The 17,440-nt window shown below is 44.9% G+C and overlaps 1 protein-coding gene across 1 annotated transcript in view; it reads right to left on the bottom strand.

The window, feature by feature from the left end:
* Window positions 1–16,739, bottom strand: part of LOC135912238 (uncharacterized) — a 593,471-nt gene extending 576,732 nt beyond the window's left edge. Inside the window, exon 1 of the mRNA XM_070527155.1 lies at window positions 16,367–16,739. Coding sequence (XP_070383256.1) covers window positions 16,367–16,621 — 255 coding nt within the window. The 5' untranslated portion in view covers window positions 16,622–16,739. The remainder of the gene's footprint in view (window positions 1–16,366) is intronic.
* Between the last annotated feature and the right edge of the window lie 701 nt (window positions 16,740–17,440).

The following is a 17,440-nucleotide window of genomic DNA, read 5'->3' as shown; positions in this document are numbered from 1 at the left end:
ATTCCAGATCAAAAAAGCAGACTCCGAATGTGGGCGTATCTACGCGAGACACCTAAGTGGCCGCACTTGTTATGTTGTGAAGACAGTGAAGAACGCTGGAGCGTAGATGGCGTGGTAGGACAAGGAGAAGCTCGGCGCCATCTGAGCTGGGAGTACGAGGATACAGAGCATTGTCGTGTAGCTCAAACAGAAGTACAGAATAGGCTGGTGATGGAGCGTTTAGACGGTCGATGATGAGCCACACGAAAGGAACGCCGAAAGGAACGCCGAAGTATAGCGAGAGGGCGGGCGATGCCCGCGAAGTTGTGAACAAAGCAACGAAAGTAGGGACGTACTCCTACGAAACTCCGGACGCCTTTGGCTGAGTATGGCATGGGAAAATGTTGCAGTGCTCGCATCTTGTCGGGGTCTGGTTGAACACTATCAGCGCTGACAAGGTGACGGAGCATAGTTATTTGTCATCGCCCGAAACGGCACTTGTTAGAGTACAGCTGAAGATTGGCTCAATGAAAGACAGGAAGAACAGTCGATGAACGGGTGCGGTAGCTGTCAAAGATAGGTGAGTAGACAATGACATCGTCTAAATAGCATAGGCAGATGGATCACTTATATCCCCGTAAAAAAGAATCCATACGTTCGAAAGTTGCTGGGGCATCACACAGTTTGTACGGTGGGAGCGTGAATTGGTAAAGGTCATCTGGTGTAATAAATGCAGCTTTTTCGCAGGTTCATAGGGTCGGCTGAAATCTGCCCGTCGTCGTACCGAATGTCGATGGACGAAAAACAGTTGGGCTCCATGAAGGTACTGAAGGGCATCATCGATGAGAGGCAAACGGTAGAAGTCTTTATGAGTTACTTTGTTTAAGCTGCGATAATCGACGCAGAAACGCCAGCTGCCGTCCTTCGTATTCACGAGAACGACAGGCAATGCCCATGGGCTAAACGAAAGTTCGATGGCATCTTTATAATATTTGTAATATTTGGGGTTTTACGTGCCAAAACCACTTTCTGATTATGAGGCACGCCGTAGTGGAGGACTCCGGAAAGTTTGACCACCTGGGGTTCTTTAACGTGCACCTAAATCTAAGCACACGGGTGTTTTCGCATTTCGCCCCCATCGAAATGCGGCCGACGTGGCCGGGATTCGATCCCGCGACCTCGTGCTCAGCAGCCCGACACCATAGCCACTGAGCAACCACGGCGGGTTTCGATGGCATCTTTGTAATACGTTTTGTCAAGCTCGTTGTGGATGACGACGTGCATGATCGAATACGCAATATAAATGCCGGCGTAAAGGGTGCAGTCACCAGTGTTGATTGGATGAGTCACGACAGATGTTTGGCCTAGAGCGCTACCGTCAAAATCAAAGATGTCACATAGGACGCCAGAACGTGGTAGAGATCTTGAGCTTGCGCCTGAGTCAGATCAGCAGCGATGATCTTGTTAATGTCATAAAGAGACGAAGGAGTGGATTTGGCGAAGCAAGAAAACGGTGAAACATCTGCATCCAAATCGGCAATCTTCCAAGGATCTAGCGCGGAAATGGTGGCCAGCGACAAGCCTTGCGGGATAACATTAGTCAACAGGCTGACGTTGGGAAGGGGATGACCTTTGTATTGCTAGCAATTGTAATAATGGCGTGAGCAAGGGCGACATGGCGGGTTAACAGAACGTCGATTATGGGAGACAAGACGTAATCACCATGGGGACAATCATGTGAAGATATCAAAGCAACGGTCACTATCTACTGTAGGCCTAGATTCACCTTTTCAATAAATGGTTTTATATCTCACTCCGTTTACATTTCAACGCGTTAACATTTCAAGGGTGCTTCATGTGCAGGCGCTCCCAGAATAATTCGGAACGCAACACACGCGGCCGCTCGCCGGCGGAGTGCGCCCGTGGAAAAAGTAGTACCATGGTCTGCGCGTGCGCGGTCTCCCTAGCGAGCAAGGTTGGCTCCCTGGTGCACCTAGTTTGTGTTGCGCGTCTGCAAAACGGTAGCCCTAGGTGCCCCTTAATGTTTTGTCAAGGGGGGCTGGGCCGGTGGTATCTGTGACAAGCTGTGTCTGCGCATGCACTCGCGCTGGAGCATAAGCGCTCGTGTCTGCATGTTCGGGTGCTTGGGCGCCTTTTTTTCATTTTTCGTGCGGGCCGCATTTATCATTTGCTCAAAATATTTACGGTAGGTGACCGTGACTAGCGCTGGCAAAGGGCGGCGTTTTCGTCTGATGCAGCCATGATGATATCGGCGGCTCGATTGATAAAGAGATACGAACACATTGAAACAATGACAGTTACGCTAATTTCGCCCTATTCCTATCGAGGCAACATGCCGTAAAGAGTGCCGATGAATGTGCGGAGAAATATAATTAAGCTCAGTTGGCAAGGTATACCTCAACGTGAGATATGCCGCCTCACAGGAAAGTCTATAAGTGCGGTCAACCGAATAATCCAAGCGTACAGGGATGAAGATGGCCGACTCAAAGATGCAGCACGATCGGAATGACACTGGTGCACGTCGGAAGGGTCCGACTTCTCATTGTTGCTGCAGCCGTTGCTAATCCTTTTCAGAGCGCTCGCTAGATCAAGACAGCCCTCAACGTGCAAGTCAGTGAGGAAACAATTTGCGAGGGGCTGGTCTTCGTGGATTTGTCGCGGCACAAAAGCCATACCTTACGGAGCGCCAAAAACGCCGGCGCCTTGAGTTTGGCAGGGCATATGAGCGCTGGACGACTGAAGAATGGAAGGAAGTCATATTCACAAATGAATCGACATCTTCATCTAGATGGGGTCAAGAGCGCCGCGTATGGAGACCATTAACTGCAGCTATTTTCATTGTTCATTTTGTTTCTGATCTTTTAAGCACAAATTTTTCGGGCGCGCAAAAGGTATTTTATCTGAAAAGATCATTCCCTTCTTTTCGTGTAGATACGAGCCTGGGTATGTTTACGAGATCTACAGCAGCGGCCGCTGTACTATCAACGTTTGGGGAGCAATTAGCAAAGAGGGCCTCGGTCCGCTAATCCGACTGTCCCCATCGTTCACAGCTAAAGCTTACTGCGAAATTCTCGACCACCACCTATTGCCATACGCTCTGGAAGGGCCATTTAAATATGGCTGCTACTTGTTGCAACAAGACCTGGGCCCGGTGCACACCGCCAGAGCTGTGGAAAAACTTCTTCAAGAACGTAGTGTTCGCGTTCTTGACTGGCCTCGGAAAGGTGCAGACTTCAATGTTACGTAGAACGTGTGGGGCATGATGAAGTTTATGCAAGCTGAATCTTGAAGGGGCCAGTGCCGACGAGCTCTGGCTCGCCATAACGCGCGAGTGGAAGCGCCTTGGTGAGAGGAGGGACTTCGTCGATGCGCTCTACGAGCCAATTCCACGCCGCGTACAAGCTGCGCTTCACGTGGACGTCGCATTCGCGAGATATTGATAGCGGAACATGCCAACAGCTTTAGACGAAACAGTTACGTTTCGGTTCTTTTTGTTTACTGTAGAAAAAAATAAACCCAGTGTTCTTCCTGTCATTTAGATTTACTATGTTCTCCTTACTATTTTTTTTTGCATTCAGCTCACACAGCCTAGCCATGATTATCATTGTGTATTTCCTTTAAGCAAAATAAAATGAGCATGAAAATGGGTATCTTCGCCAACAAACGCCTACACGCGATCAATACGTAAGGATACTCGCTACAGATGGTCCAGATTCCATGATTAATTGGCGCACAATATATGCAAACCACGTAATGGGGTGCGCCAATAAATTACTAGAGTCGTGAAGAGTTCATTAGAGTGCCCTTTGCATGAAGTGAGTTCTTGTGCGTGAAATTGGCCTTGATAAACGTGCCGCATTATTTCATATTGTTAATTTTTTATTGCCACTATCGCAGACACACTCGTTAAGAGGTGTCATGTAATAGTGGTAATTGTCCTCGTATTACGAAGCTAGTGGTAACACTGATAGGGAGCTATTTTGCCAAGAGCTAATACTTCGCAGGACAGGGTAACATGGTGGAAAAAATAAGGCAGCGATGCCGTTGTAGCCAAGCCGCCTCACTAGTCATGTAATCACGCGAAGCATTGCTATCTCCCAGACGGGAGCAGACCATGGCGACAATACGGTGCAAGGAATCCACAAGCCTTTATTTATAGATTACGGTGCATGCATGCTGTGCTAGACATTCATTTGCCCAGGGCACCTAGCGCTACCTTCTTGGAGCAAGGCAACGCCAAACTAGATGCAATAGGGAGCGAAACTTGCTCGCTATGGAGACCGCGCATGCGCAAATCTTGCCTGTATTTATCCGCCGCCGCGCTCCACCGACGAGCAGCTGCGTGTCCTGCGTTCCGAATTATTCTGGGAGCGCCTGTACTTTCCAGGATATATACACATGTATTACGGTCACGGTGCTGCTGCATGGCTGCGCCGCTGCGCCACAAATTGCTGGCGGTCCCTCAAATGAATGTCTCGTGTCGCACGGTGCATTGCCGTTGATTACGGTGATAATTATTGTTTGTTGGCATCCCCTTCCAAACGGAGTGGTGGTAAATAGCCGCCCAGTCTCCTGAGTTATCCGGGTCCTGGTACGCGCAGCATGCACCTGCTATACGCAACTCCCGCATGTCGGGACACCTGGTGGAACATAACGGAACTGCAATGCAATGTTTGCACGTATCGATGCTACGCGGCGCGCATGCCACATCGTGTGTTTAATCGTGTGTCAAATGGCACGATGCGATGCTAATGAAGATCATTATTTATTGGTATTCCCTCTGAAACAGGTCGGTGAAAAACCGTCCCCTAGCCTGCTTCAATTAATCAGGCATGCCATACATGTTCGTTCATTAAATCTGTTTCTATATATCTCCATAATGTTTTTCTTCCTGAAGACTTCCTTATCTACCTTGTACCGCCACCTATGCAACTGCTACGTGAGCTGCTTGCTGATGTAATGCTATGCAACTGCAATGAAATATGCGCACGCATAGACGTTACGCGGCGCGCATTTACATAACAAGGCAAGTGGCAGGATACAATAATAATGACGATGAAGATTTATTGGCATCCCCTTTGGAACGCGGTGGTGACATGGTCACCAAGCGAGCTTCATTTATTCAGGTACATCATACATTTTCTAATATTCTTGTATACACCTCCTTAAACTTCTTTTTCTTTCCTATACCTTATTGAACTTCCTTCTACCGCTACCAGGGCATCTGATACATGACATTGTACCTGGCGTAATAACCTGCAACTGCAATACAAAATGTACACGGATCTACGCTACACAGCGCGCATGTGGCCCCACGTGTCCTTTCGTGCGCTAGCACACGCTTATAGGACATTTTTCCGCGGAATGCTGGCAAGCGCTGGCGCGGCGTGGCGAAGAAGAAAAAGCCGTGCGGAATGGTTGTGCTCGAAAATGCTCTCTGCTGGAAACAGTGTATTGGCCCTAGGCCGAGCATCGTCGACCCCGTTTTTGAATGAAGATGCAAGTTACAAAGTTGTCCTCTCGCGTCTACCAACCGGGAACGATGTTTTGAATTCCATTTTTCTTCATGCGGACTTGAGCGGCAGACCATACCGTGCTCCTGACTTCCGAGACGCTCTGCTGCAGATATCATAGGTGCTGGAGAGTATCAAATGAGCCGTATATGGATGGTTACTTGCGCTATCAGTGCGGCGAAACAAACTCTCGTCACCTGCGGTGAGCTGCGAGCAAAGGGCTCAAGTGATAGATCCCGCAACTAAAAACATCAAGCTCAAGTTAGTTTGGCTTCCACCTCATCTTGAACTTCGACGCTTTGAAGAGGCATTTCAAGTGTACGGTCAGGTGAAGTCGGTGGATAGAGAAGTAAGGAGGCGAGCTGGTATGGAACAATGGGCAAGAACAAACCCGGAACTTTCCTTGGTGCTTAAAGACAGTGTCACCGTAAGCTCAATACCACACATGTGCATGTATGGCCGCCAGTGCCTGGTTCTTATTCCCGGCAGGCCTCCGCTGTGCCTTCGTTGCAAGTGTGTGGGACAGGTCCCTCGACAATGCAGAACACCGAGATGCTCGCAGCGCCACTGATTTGGTCACTTGCCGGACGCCTGCATGTTGACCTACGCCAATAAGCTTTGTTCTCGGCAATATAGAGTAAACAAGGCCCAACTGCACCATCTCATGGATTCTACAGAAGTAGCAGATGCCACTGGGGAAAGTACAGGTGGCATCATGGACGCAGAACAGGAGTCCACAAAGCCAATTCCGAGAAGCCACAGCAGCTCAAATAACAGCAGCGAAGCTACAGGCGAGGATAACTCGGTTTGCCCACGGGGCCAAGCAAACCTTGAAGAAAAGCCCTCTGATGAGAAGGAAGAAGACGAGGCGACGAACAGCAGTCAGGTAAGGACACGTCCAGCACCACGTAACGACGAAGCAACAGAAAATGCGGTACAGGTGCCCGAGAAAGTGTCTGCTAGTGCTATTGGTGATAATGTGCCGCGCCGGTTTTATCAGCCTAGTGTCAGGAGAGCATGACAAAGAAGTCCAAAGGGAGCAAGACCACAGATTTACCTGTGGCCAAAGACGACGAAATACAAAAGCTTTAGGGGAGAAAAATGGCTACCGACTTCACACTCCCCTTATGTGTAGCGACACTCAATGTATGTGGGCTACGGAACATAAGGCCTCAGCAGCAATTACTTCACGTGCTTAGGCAACATGAAATTGATGTTGAGGCAGTGTAAGAGACAAAGATTACGTCTGCTAGTGATGTCAACCTTGCGCTGCAAACTTTTCAACCAGATTACGAGGTGTGTATTAGCCAAGCATCTGGGGCTTCCGCTGGATGCCTTTGGTTGGTTAGAAAGCAGGTAAAAATCGCTTCATTGTCGCTTCAATGCCGCCTTATATGCTGTGGCCTCTTTTTTTTCTTGCCGTAATTGGCGGTTTATTTCTGTTTATACTCCCTCAGAACTGAATGACAGGAAGGCTTTCTTCCTCTCTCTTGCTTCATTCCTAGATACTGACAGAGATTTGGTAGTGTTGGGAGACTTCAACTGTGTTTGTCATTCCAGAGATCACTCATACCTGAGTAATCGTTATGATTCAAGTGCTACTTTCCTACATCAGTTAACGGAAGATCACAATCTGATAGACGTGGGAGCCTACACACCTTCTGAGGTGCGGTTTACGCACTTTCAAGGCGTCCCTCATGCTCGACTTGATCGTGTGCATGTTTCGACGAATCTATGGTCCCACATTCACAACTACGACGTGAAACCTATATTTTTCACCGACCACTGTTTAGTAGCTGTTTCGTGGGGTCCCCAAAAGTTTCGCAAGTTTTCTGCAAATTGGGAACTGTAGAAACTTAATACGCAACTTTTACAAGAGGGAAGTTTTGTAAACAATATGAAAGGATTATTCCAAGAAGTAACACAATTTGAACAGCCTCCATTGTTTGCTCAATGGGAAGTATTCAAATATAGAGCAAAAAATGAGGCGATTGCCATTACGTGTGAGCTGTCTCAAAGAAAAAAAACTTGGAAAGCATTACCTTCATGATCTACTTCACAAGCTCCACGCTTTCGAAAGTCAGGAACCAGTGTTGTATAGCGATGAGATAAATACAGTTCTCGCACAAATATAGAGAAACGAGACGGAAGTGTACAAAAGAGTAATGGTGCGTTCACGCACAACTCGCTTCGCAGGTGAGCAGCCCACAAAAAGGGCTCTCGGTGATGAAAAGCGACACGCGCTTTCTAAGCTAATATTACAAATTGAGTCTGGCGGTTCCACATATGCACAAAAACGTCGCAAATAATAACCGTACTTGAAGCTCATTACAAAAATCTTCTCACTGCAGTTAAGCCTCAGAACGGTTACGAAGAAAAAGCTGATCAGTTTATTTCCCTTATGCGACACTTTCAAGAAGATGATCGACTCACCGCTGTTGGGCCAATAACTCGAGAAGAAATTAGGTTTGCCGTCGAAAATCTCCATAAAAACAAGACGCCTGGCCCCGATGGCCTTAGTGCTGAATTTTATATAAGATTTCAGGAATTCCTGTTTCCTTTTCTTGAGCAGCTTTTCGAGGAGGCGTATAAATATCGGGAGCTTCCTCCGTTTTTCTATCAGCGCCACACAACCTTAATATCAAAGAGCAGTGATAGTGATGTAATAAAGAGAGTATGTGGAGATAGGTCAATATCGTTATGCAACGTCGATTACAAAAATTTAGCAAAAGTACTGACAAATAGGTTGCAGAGAGTCATTACTATATTAGTAGGTTACCATTAAGCATGCGGAATTCGAGGACGCTCTTTACAGACAAATGTTCATATCGCACACTCAGTCCTTGAGTGCATAGAGGGTAGCATGGATCAAGTAGCTCTTCTCCAGATCGACCTCGTCGAAGCCTTTGATAAGGTTCACGATTTTTTGTTCCAACTGCTGCGACATCTTCGGTTAGGGGATGTATTGTACAATGGTGTAACACGTTGTTATAAACATTGCACTACAAAGTTCACTGTCAACCGTACCCTCTGAGATATCATACAGGTACGGTCACCCGTTTGTCAGGGTTGTCCGCTCGCGCCTTTACTATCCGCAATATACTTGGAACCACTTTGCTTAAGCGTGATTTGCGACTCAAGCATTGAAGGATACAAATATGACGATGACGAAATTAAATTGCTAGCTTATGCAGACGGCACTGCCTTCTTTTGCGTCGATAAGCCAAGCATTAGCAAGGCAATAAACGCTACCCTGCGTTTCTGTGAGACTGTAGGAGCTAGTGTAAATATCGACAAAAGTAGGGGCTTCCGGCTAGGCATGTGGGCGCTCACCCCCTCTGTATTCGCGAATATTCTTTGGAACCAGACTCCGTTGTGATATCTTGGTGAAAATATAGAAAATATTATTCTATATTCTAAACTTCCGAAATGGTGGACCTCATTGGACGTCCACGATAACCACTATCCGTCGAAAGGTGACAACCTGGCAGGGAAGTCATCTCTCCAATTTTCCGAGCGCTAAGGTATGCAATTTATTTCTTGCTTCCAAGTTTCTTTATGTTCTGCAGGTTTTGTTCTGTTCACATATCAATGTTCAGGCATTTCACAGAATATTTGCATGTTTCATTGGGCGTTATACATGGAAAGCCATCAGAAGGGACAACCTCTTCCCTCCGCTTGAGAAGGGAGGCCTGAGCCTTGTGCATTTGTTTCATCACTCATCATTAGTACAGAAGGAGGTACATTATTTTGTTATATAGTACATTTATTTATTTATTTATTTATTTATTTCACGTACTTTCAAGGCCCGAAGGCGTTACAGAAAGGAGTGGAGTCAAAACAAGAAGTAATGCAGTAAAAAATACAAACAAGTATTAACAAAAAATTAACAAAAAATATTAACAAAAGGCATTCAGAACGTCGGTTTTGAAGTTAGTAGGGTCGGTGATGAGTGCGATTGAGGCGGGAAGGCGATTCCAGTCCGTGCTTGTCCTGGGGATGAATGAGCCACTGTACCGGTTAGTACGGCACAATGGCACCCCGATTTTAAGGCTGTGGTCAGTGCGGGCAGAAATATAAGACGGAGGGGCAAGAAGGGTCTCTTTTAAAAGGGGGTTTAAGTGAAAAACTTTGTGAAAAAGGGAGAGACGGGAAGATTTGCGGCGTGACGAAAGATCAGGTAAGTTAGGAGTTTGTTTCATTGAAGAAATACTTGCATAGCGAGAATAACTAGATAATATAAAGCGTGCACTGCGGTTTTGAATACTTTCAAGAGTAGAAACTAATGACGACTGAGTCGGATCCCAAATGGCTGAAGCATATTCCAATTTGGAGCGAACTAAAGTTTTATAAAGAGTTAGCTTCAGGGAAGAAGGGGCAGAGCTAAAATTACGGCGTAAGTAACCAAGCATGCTATTAGCGTTTTTAGTAACATAGTCAATATGCGAGTGCCAAGAAAGGTTATTTGATATGTGAAGGCCGAGATACTTGTAAGAGCTAACTGACGTCACAGGTGCACCATTAATAAAGTAGGTGTGCGTGGCAGTGTTACGAGATATACGCATGGCCTTGCATTTATTTGAATTTAGTTGCATGCACCAATTAGATCACCACTCAATTACGCGATTAAGGTCGTCCTGCAGCTCTTGGGAATCTGAAGGATTAGTAATTTTACGGTAAAGAACACAGTCATCCGCGAAAAGCTTTATGGAAGAGGAAAGAACGCAGTTCGGAAGATCGTTTATATAGATTAGAAAGAGAAGTGGACCCAGGACTCACCCTTGAGGAACACCTGCTGGTACGTTAGAAAACCGAGAATTACAGTTATTAGTGTTTACAAACTGCGTCCTGTTAGAAAGTTTTTTATCCACTCGAGTACATTTGCGTCCAAGTTAAGTTGAGACAGCTTAAGCAGAAGTAAATCACGGGTCACAGAGTCAAAGGCCTTCGCAAAATCAAGAAATACGCAGTCAATGTCGGTACCTAGATCAGAAATTTCAAAGAGATCATTAGTAAATGTTAAGAGCTGTGTTTCACAGGAAAAGAACTTACGGAAACCATGTTGACAGGGGTTGAAAAAGGAGTTTGATTCTAAAAACTCAGCCAAATGTGAATATAATATATGCTCAAGAATTTTACATGAAATGCTAGTTAGTGAGATAGGCCTGTAATTGCTTGGTAAGTGTGTGTTACCTGATTTATGAACTGGAATCACCTTTCCCACGCACCAGTCGTGTGGAAGAACAGACTGCTGCAATGACTGAGTGAAAATGTGTGACAAAATAACAGCAGAAAATACATTAGTACACTTCAAAATTTTTGAGTTCAGGCAGTCTGGGCCGGCAGAGGAGGACGTTTTTTGATCGTTTATTAGGCAGATAACATCAACCCAGTCAATAGAGATTGGATCCATGGGCGAAAAACCAGAATTGGATACAAGCGGTAATCCACGTGGCATTGTGGTAACATGTGAAGAGAACACATCAATAAATACATTACAGCATTCTTCAGGAGCAACAAGTTGATCATTTGGGTATGTTAATTGGATTATTTTGCTTGGAGTACCGTTAACTATGGTCCAGAATTTACGAGGATTAGTTTGCAAGATGGACGGAAGGGTAACAGAATAAAAATGCTGTTTCGCACTAGCGGCGGCTGTGTTGTAGTCGCTTTCAGTGAGGTAGTAAGCGGACCAAGCAACGTCACTGCATGAAGCTTTTGCGCGACGAAACAACCGCTTTTTTTTGTTACGTAGTCGCTTCAGAAAGGGGTTGAACCAAGGGGACCATGGCTTGCAAGCGACTGTTCTTTGCGGCACGAAACGTTCGATTAATTACAACAATTTATTTTTGAAAATGCACCAGTTTTCTTCAACACAGCGCTGATCGAAATTAGCGATGTAAGAAGCTGCGAAATTTTCCATTTCAGCGGTAATGGAAGCCAAGTCGGCTTTGCTGTAATCGCGGATCACCTTCGTAGTTTTCTTTACAGGAGCCCGTGCGTTGATATGAAAAGTGAGTGCAAGGTGATCACTTACGCCTTTTATGTAAAGAATTGGGGAAACTGTGTCAGGGTTCGCAGTGAGAATCAGATCTAGTATGTTAGATGAGGAGGCAGACAGGCGCGTTGGTTTCAGTACAAGCTGGGTGAAGTGGAAATCCAAACAAGTGTTTATAAACTGGGTACTCTGAGAAGACTGGGACGTTGACGTGTCGTTACGCCAAATGATATCGGGAAAGTTGAAGTCACCAAGAAGGAAAAGGGGAGCGTTAGGGTATCTGACAACTAATTTGTTCAATGCGTCGTGAAGGTCATCGCAAAATGATGTCGAAGCAGTAGGAGGGCGATAGCATGTTCAAAAAATAACGTCTCTGTTGTCGAGTACAACGCGCACGCAAACAAGTTTAAGTGGTGTTTCTATGGAAACTGAGCTCGATGTGAGCGTTTCAGCAACCGCAATCAAGACACCTCCACCTGATCGCACACCACGATCGCAGCGATAACATGAATACAGTTTTTCACAATAAAAAATTTCGCTATTTTTTATCCGAGCCGAGAGCCATGTTTCAGTGAGACACTATGTCAGCAGCGCATGAATCAATCAGCGAGGACACCGCAGCACGTTTATTTAGTAGACTCCGCACGTTAGTGACAAAAACAGATATGGTGTTATTAGATTGCGCATGTGCTAGCTATGTCGAACCATTTCCTTCGTTAGGTTGACGCGACCGAACAGAAGAGCGTGCTGCACGTGGCATGCTGACTTCGCATACATTGTCAGTGGTAGAACAGTAAACGTAGCACTTCTTGTTCAAAAATAATTTATTTAGCCGTATTGAGTATGTCTGTCCTGATGCCTTAGCAAAATCAAGCAGCTTTTTCCTAGACTGGCGCGTTGCTCGGCAGAAATCTTCGCCCACAGATACCCCGGTGGATTTGAAGTTAGATTTTAGTGCCAGAATTTTATCCTTTAGTTTTGAGCAAGAAAATTTCATTATAATCGGGCGAGTCTTATTAGCAGTATACGAGCCAAGTCGGTGGGCTCTCGGCCCACCGACTCGGCCACGCCACCGAGGCGGTGGCGTGGCCATTCTAGTAAAGAAAGAAATCCCGTTTTTAATGTTACCGGATGTTGAGGGCGTTGAGGCCATCTTTTGTAAACTGCGCTTCGCATCTTACACTGTTGTCGTAGGCTGCGTCTATCGCAGTCCTTCTTCCGGCCTCGACAAAGTGCGCCGATTGCATGAATATACCGAGCAATATGCATCAGGGTCCAGAATAATAATCGCAGGTGATTTTAACGTTCCTGAAGTGAATTGGCAAACAATGCAGCATCATTCACCCTGTGCGGATGTGTTACTTGACTTTATGTTAGCGTTCAACCTTACACAAATTGTAACTGAACCTACACGTGTACAGGGATCCAGCTGTTCCATACTAGATCTAATATTCCTCAGCAATCACTTCATAAATGACGAAACAAGATTAAGCTTACTAGATGGTATTTCGGATCACAAAATTACCCATTGCACTATACCCCTTCACGACAGCGTTACCCCTCAGCAAATCATTGCTTACCCAGACTATAGTAAAGCTAACGACACTACTATACTTGATTACCTGATTAATGAATACGACACGTTTTTACAACTTTCCCATAACAGCACTACAGACATCGATACACTGTGGCTCGCATTTTCCGCCATTATATCTCATTGTATAACCAATTATATACCAACTAAAAAAAAAGAAACTTACTAGACGTAATCCATGGATAACGCGTGACGTTATACATGCGAAACGAAAAGTAAACCGAATGCGAAAATTGCTGAAAACTAACCCATTAAAATTTACGCATGAAAATCTCAGCGCAGCTATCCAACTTATGAAATCAAAAATTAAGACAGCCAAACAGTTCTACTTTACTAATGCACTCACAAACTTTTTGAAAACTGCTCCCACAAAGTTCTGGAGCTACATTAACCAAAAGAATCGTAACGACAACGAAGCCTCAAATGAAGATAACAGGAACTCTGCTAACTTGCTTAATGACTACTTCTGCTCTGTTTTCACTGAGGACAACGGCACACTACCACAAGCAGACTTCTCTAGAAATGAGCCACTAGAGCCACTCACATTAACCGAAGCAGGCATACTTAACCTACTGCTTAATTTAGACCCAAAGAAATCACCAGGACCTGATAATATTCCAAATGCATTCCTTCGCAGATACGCTGAGTGGATGGCCAAGTACTTATTAATAATTTTTAACAAATCAATCTCCTCAGGTACCCTCCCTAAGGATTGGAAAACAGCCAAAGTGAAACCAATTCATAAATCGGGAAGTAAAACAGAACCCGCTAACTACAGACCAATCTCACTAACATGCACTGTTTGCAAACTACTAGAGCACATTATCTTAAAGCACATAACCAAACACCTTGAACAGGAAGAAATACTAACGGATTGTCAGCATGGTTTTCTTACAGGAGTTTCCACAGTCACACAACTAATTGAGCTTGTCCACGATGTATCGTTAAGTATTGACCAACAGAAACAAATCGATCTCATCTTTCTAGATTTTTCAAAAGCTTTCGATCGCGTAACACATAAGAAATTAATTTATAAACTCGAACTTACCTTGGGAAAGGGCCCTATTCTGAACTGGATCAAAGACTACCTTACTAACCGCACTCAATTTGTAGAAGTTAACCAGCAATATTCCATGAAATCTAGCGTAAGATCCGGAGTTCCACAAGGAAGTGTTCTGGCTCCAGTTTTATTTCTCATTTACATTAATGATCTGCCTTCCAATATTCCAGTCAATGTTAGACTTTTTGCTGACGATTGTGTTCTGTATCAGGTAATCAATTCTCATAATGACCATGTGGCCTTGAACGACGCTTTGTCACTTGTGTACAAATGGTGTATCGAATGGCAAATGACTTTAAATACTAAAAATCTGCTATTTTATCAATTACTAGAAAAAAGCTCACATCAGATTTTAATTACACTATAAATAACGCCACACTTAACAAAGTGAAGGAGTACAAGTACCTTGGCTTAACATTAACACACGATTTCAGATGGGAGCGCCATGTTAACAACGTTACCTCGACCGCACAAAAAAAAATTATTTTTCCTGAACAGACGTCTTAGACTAGCACCCCCATACACAAAACTACTAGCATATAACACATATGTCAGATCTGTATTAGAGTATGCTAACGTTGTTTGGTTTCCTTTCACCAAAGAACTCATTAACAAACTAGAAGCAATTCAAAGGAAGGCACTCAGATATATTTACAACAAACATAGGTTAACAGACTCCCCCACAGAATTGCTAAAACAGGCCGGTATACTGACCTTACAAGAACGAGCCAAGCTTGCACGATTAAAATTGATGTACCAACTTATTCATAATGAATTCAAAATAGACAGTTCCAAATACACATCTTTAGCACAAACACGACTCACCCGACATAAACATTCACTGTCATTAAACGAACACCCATTTCATACGGAAAGCCATAAGCATTCGTTTTTCCCTTTAACGACACGTGAATGGAACAAGCTGGACCCTAATATTACAGACAGCCCATCCTTAACTACTTTTTTGACATTAGCCGAAAATGAATTGCGCGCTTCGCAATTATGATGTACTTGTGTCACCATCTATTTTTGTGCCATTTTATTTCATTAGATTGTGCACATAATCACAATTTCTTTAACGACACCTTAACCGTACCTTATGGATTACTACCTCTTGTGTATACCTCACTTTTATAACTTGTATTACTTGCCATTACTGAGTACTATTGTTGATTTATGCAAATTGTTTACTTCCTTTCTGTTGTAATTATTGCTTACCACCATTGATGTTTGACAGACTACCTCATTTCCCCTTGTTACTCTTAAATTTAATGCTATGTATTGTGTAATTTATGCATACCATTTTGTTCACCTTTGTATATTTTCTGGCTTTGATTACCTGTTGCTTTTTTTTATCAACATTATTACAGTGTATAACGTTACTTTTATGCCTACTACATTGTCTGCCTCTGCTAACTGCATGTTTAATATGTCTAACCTTATTATTGCGCTAATTATTATTGTTACACGGCAAGATAACTATGTATGCCCTTCCTGTTATGATCCCTGATGGGATCGACAGTATGAATAAATAAATACCATATTCTCGGGGACCTCAAACTTAAGATGATGAGACAAAAATTCACACACCAATTTTTCGGACTGCGCCCATGTTTCTGACGGAGTGTCAGAAATACCATAAAACATTAAGTTATCCCGGCTGGAGCGATCTTCCAGATCATCGAGACGTGTCAGGAGGGAGGCATTTTCAGTTTTAACGGCGTGAGCTACAACTGCAGGTATGTCAGCTGACGACGGGTTAAGCTCAAGTGATTCAACAAGCGATTCAACTGTCGTTAATCTAGTGGTTAAATCGGAAACTTGATTAGTTAATTGAGCTTGCTTTTCCTTTAATTCGGCGAGACCACTCATTACCTCTGTGTGTCGTGAATCTATTTTTGCTGAAAGGGCAGAAATGGCTGCAAGGAGTTCTTTGTACTGCGCGTCAGCTGCGGGTCCTGGATTAAGTTCAACGTCACCAGATAGGATGAGTAGCCTTGCAACAAACGCACATTCACACAGTGAGGCAAAAAATACACTTGGGCACGGGAAAAGCAGCAGACAGACGTTACTTGTACGTTTAGAGTAAAGAGACGGAGCTTCACAGACCAGCATAAAGAAGAAAAAGGGTTTAGCGGTGACTGCATGGTTGCCGCTATCCCGTGCCCACTGAAAGTGGCCGGACGAAGGCAGCTGCTTACGTAGAGCCAGAAGGGAGATGTCGCTCCTGGCGGCTGTGGATCCGTGTGCAAAGGTATGAAGATGGCGCCCTGGATTACTTGCTGGCACGAATGATCTTGACTTGCGTCAGATAGCAGGACTGGCAACGGTGTCGGTGAGTCATTATAGATGAGCACTGGTGAAACCGCACATGCGCAGGTCGAGGGATACAGCCATACTCCAAGGAGCACGATGAACTGCATGAAGAAGCAAAAAGGGTTTAGCGGCGACTGCATGGTTGCCGCTATCCCGTGCCCACTGAAAGTGGCCGGACGAAGGCAGCTGCTTAAGTAGAGCCAGAAGGGAGATGTCGCTCCTGGCGGCTGTGAATCCGTGTGCAAAGGTATGAAGATGGCGCCCTGGATTACTTGCTGGCACCAATGATCTTGACTTGCGTCAGATAGCAGGACTGGCAACGGTGTCGGTGAGTCATTATAGATGAGCACTGGTGAAACCGCACATGCGCAGGTCGAGGGATACAGCCATACTCCAAGGAGCACGATGAACTGCATGAAGAAGCAAAAAGGGTTTAGCGGCGACTGCATGGTTGCCGCTATCCCGATGTATATGATGATGTATACGATACGATGCAGCTCATGGTGGAAGAAGAAACTGAGGAGAGACTGCACAGGTTGAACGCCGTTTCGCCAGGGCTCTGACGGCTCGAAATTCACTGATAGGCTTCCATGTGATCCTCTTGTCTCGTATCCGAAAGGGGACTAGCCACAATTTAACTGCTTGTAGTACTTAGTTTCTTATGTAGGTGCGTTTTTTTTTCAGGGACGTGAATGTCGGTCTCCGGTCCCGGCCAGGTCTCGCCCTGGTGGGCTAGTCGTCCCACTGAGTCGGTGCCCCTGGAGTGTTTTCTTCACAACGGAGTAAACACTTTGCTCCGGGCGAAGGTTCCCACATATGTTGGATTCATTTTGTATAATGTATAAGAAATTTTCCAGGAGGAGCTGCACGGTATAACGGAACACTTCGGTGACATCTCGGAGGTAAGGCTCTTAGACAAGAATGACATTCTGTGTAAGTCATCTAAGGTTCAGTGCCTC

Source organism: Dermacentor albipictus, chromosome 10 (assembly GCF_038994185.2).
Source record: "Dermacentor albipictus isolate Rhodes 1998 colony chromosome 10, USDA_Dalb.pri_finalv2, whole genome shotgun sequence".
Classification (NCBI taxonomy): Eukaryota; Metazoa; Arthropoda; class Arachnida; order Ixodida; family Ixodidae; genus Dermacentor; species Dermacentor albipictus.
This window is presented reverse-complemented; position numbering and strand designations above follow the sequence as displayed.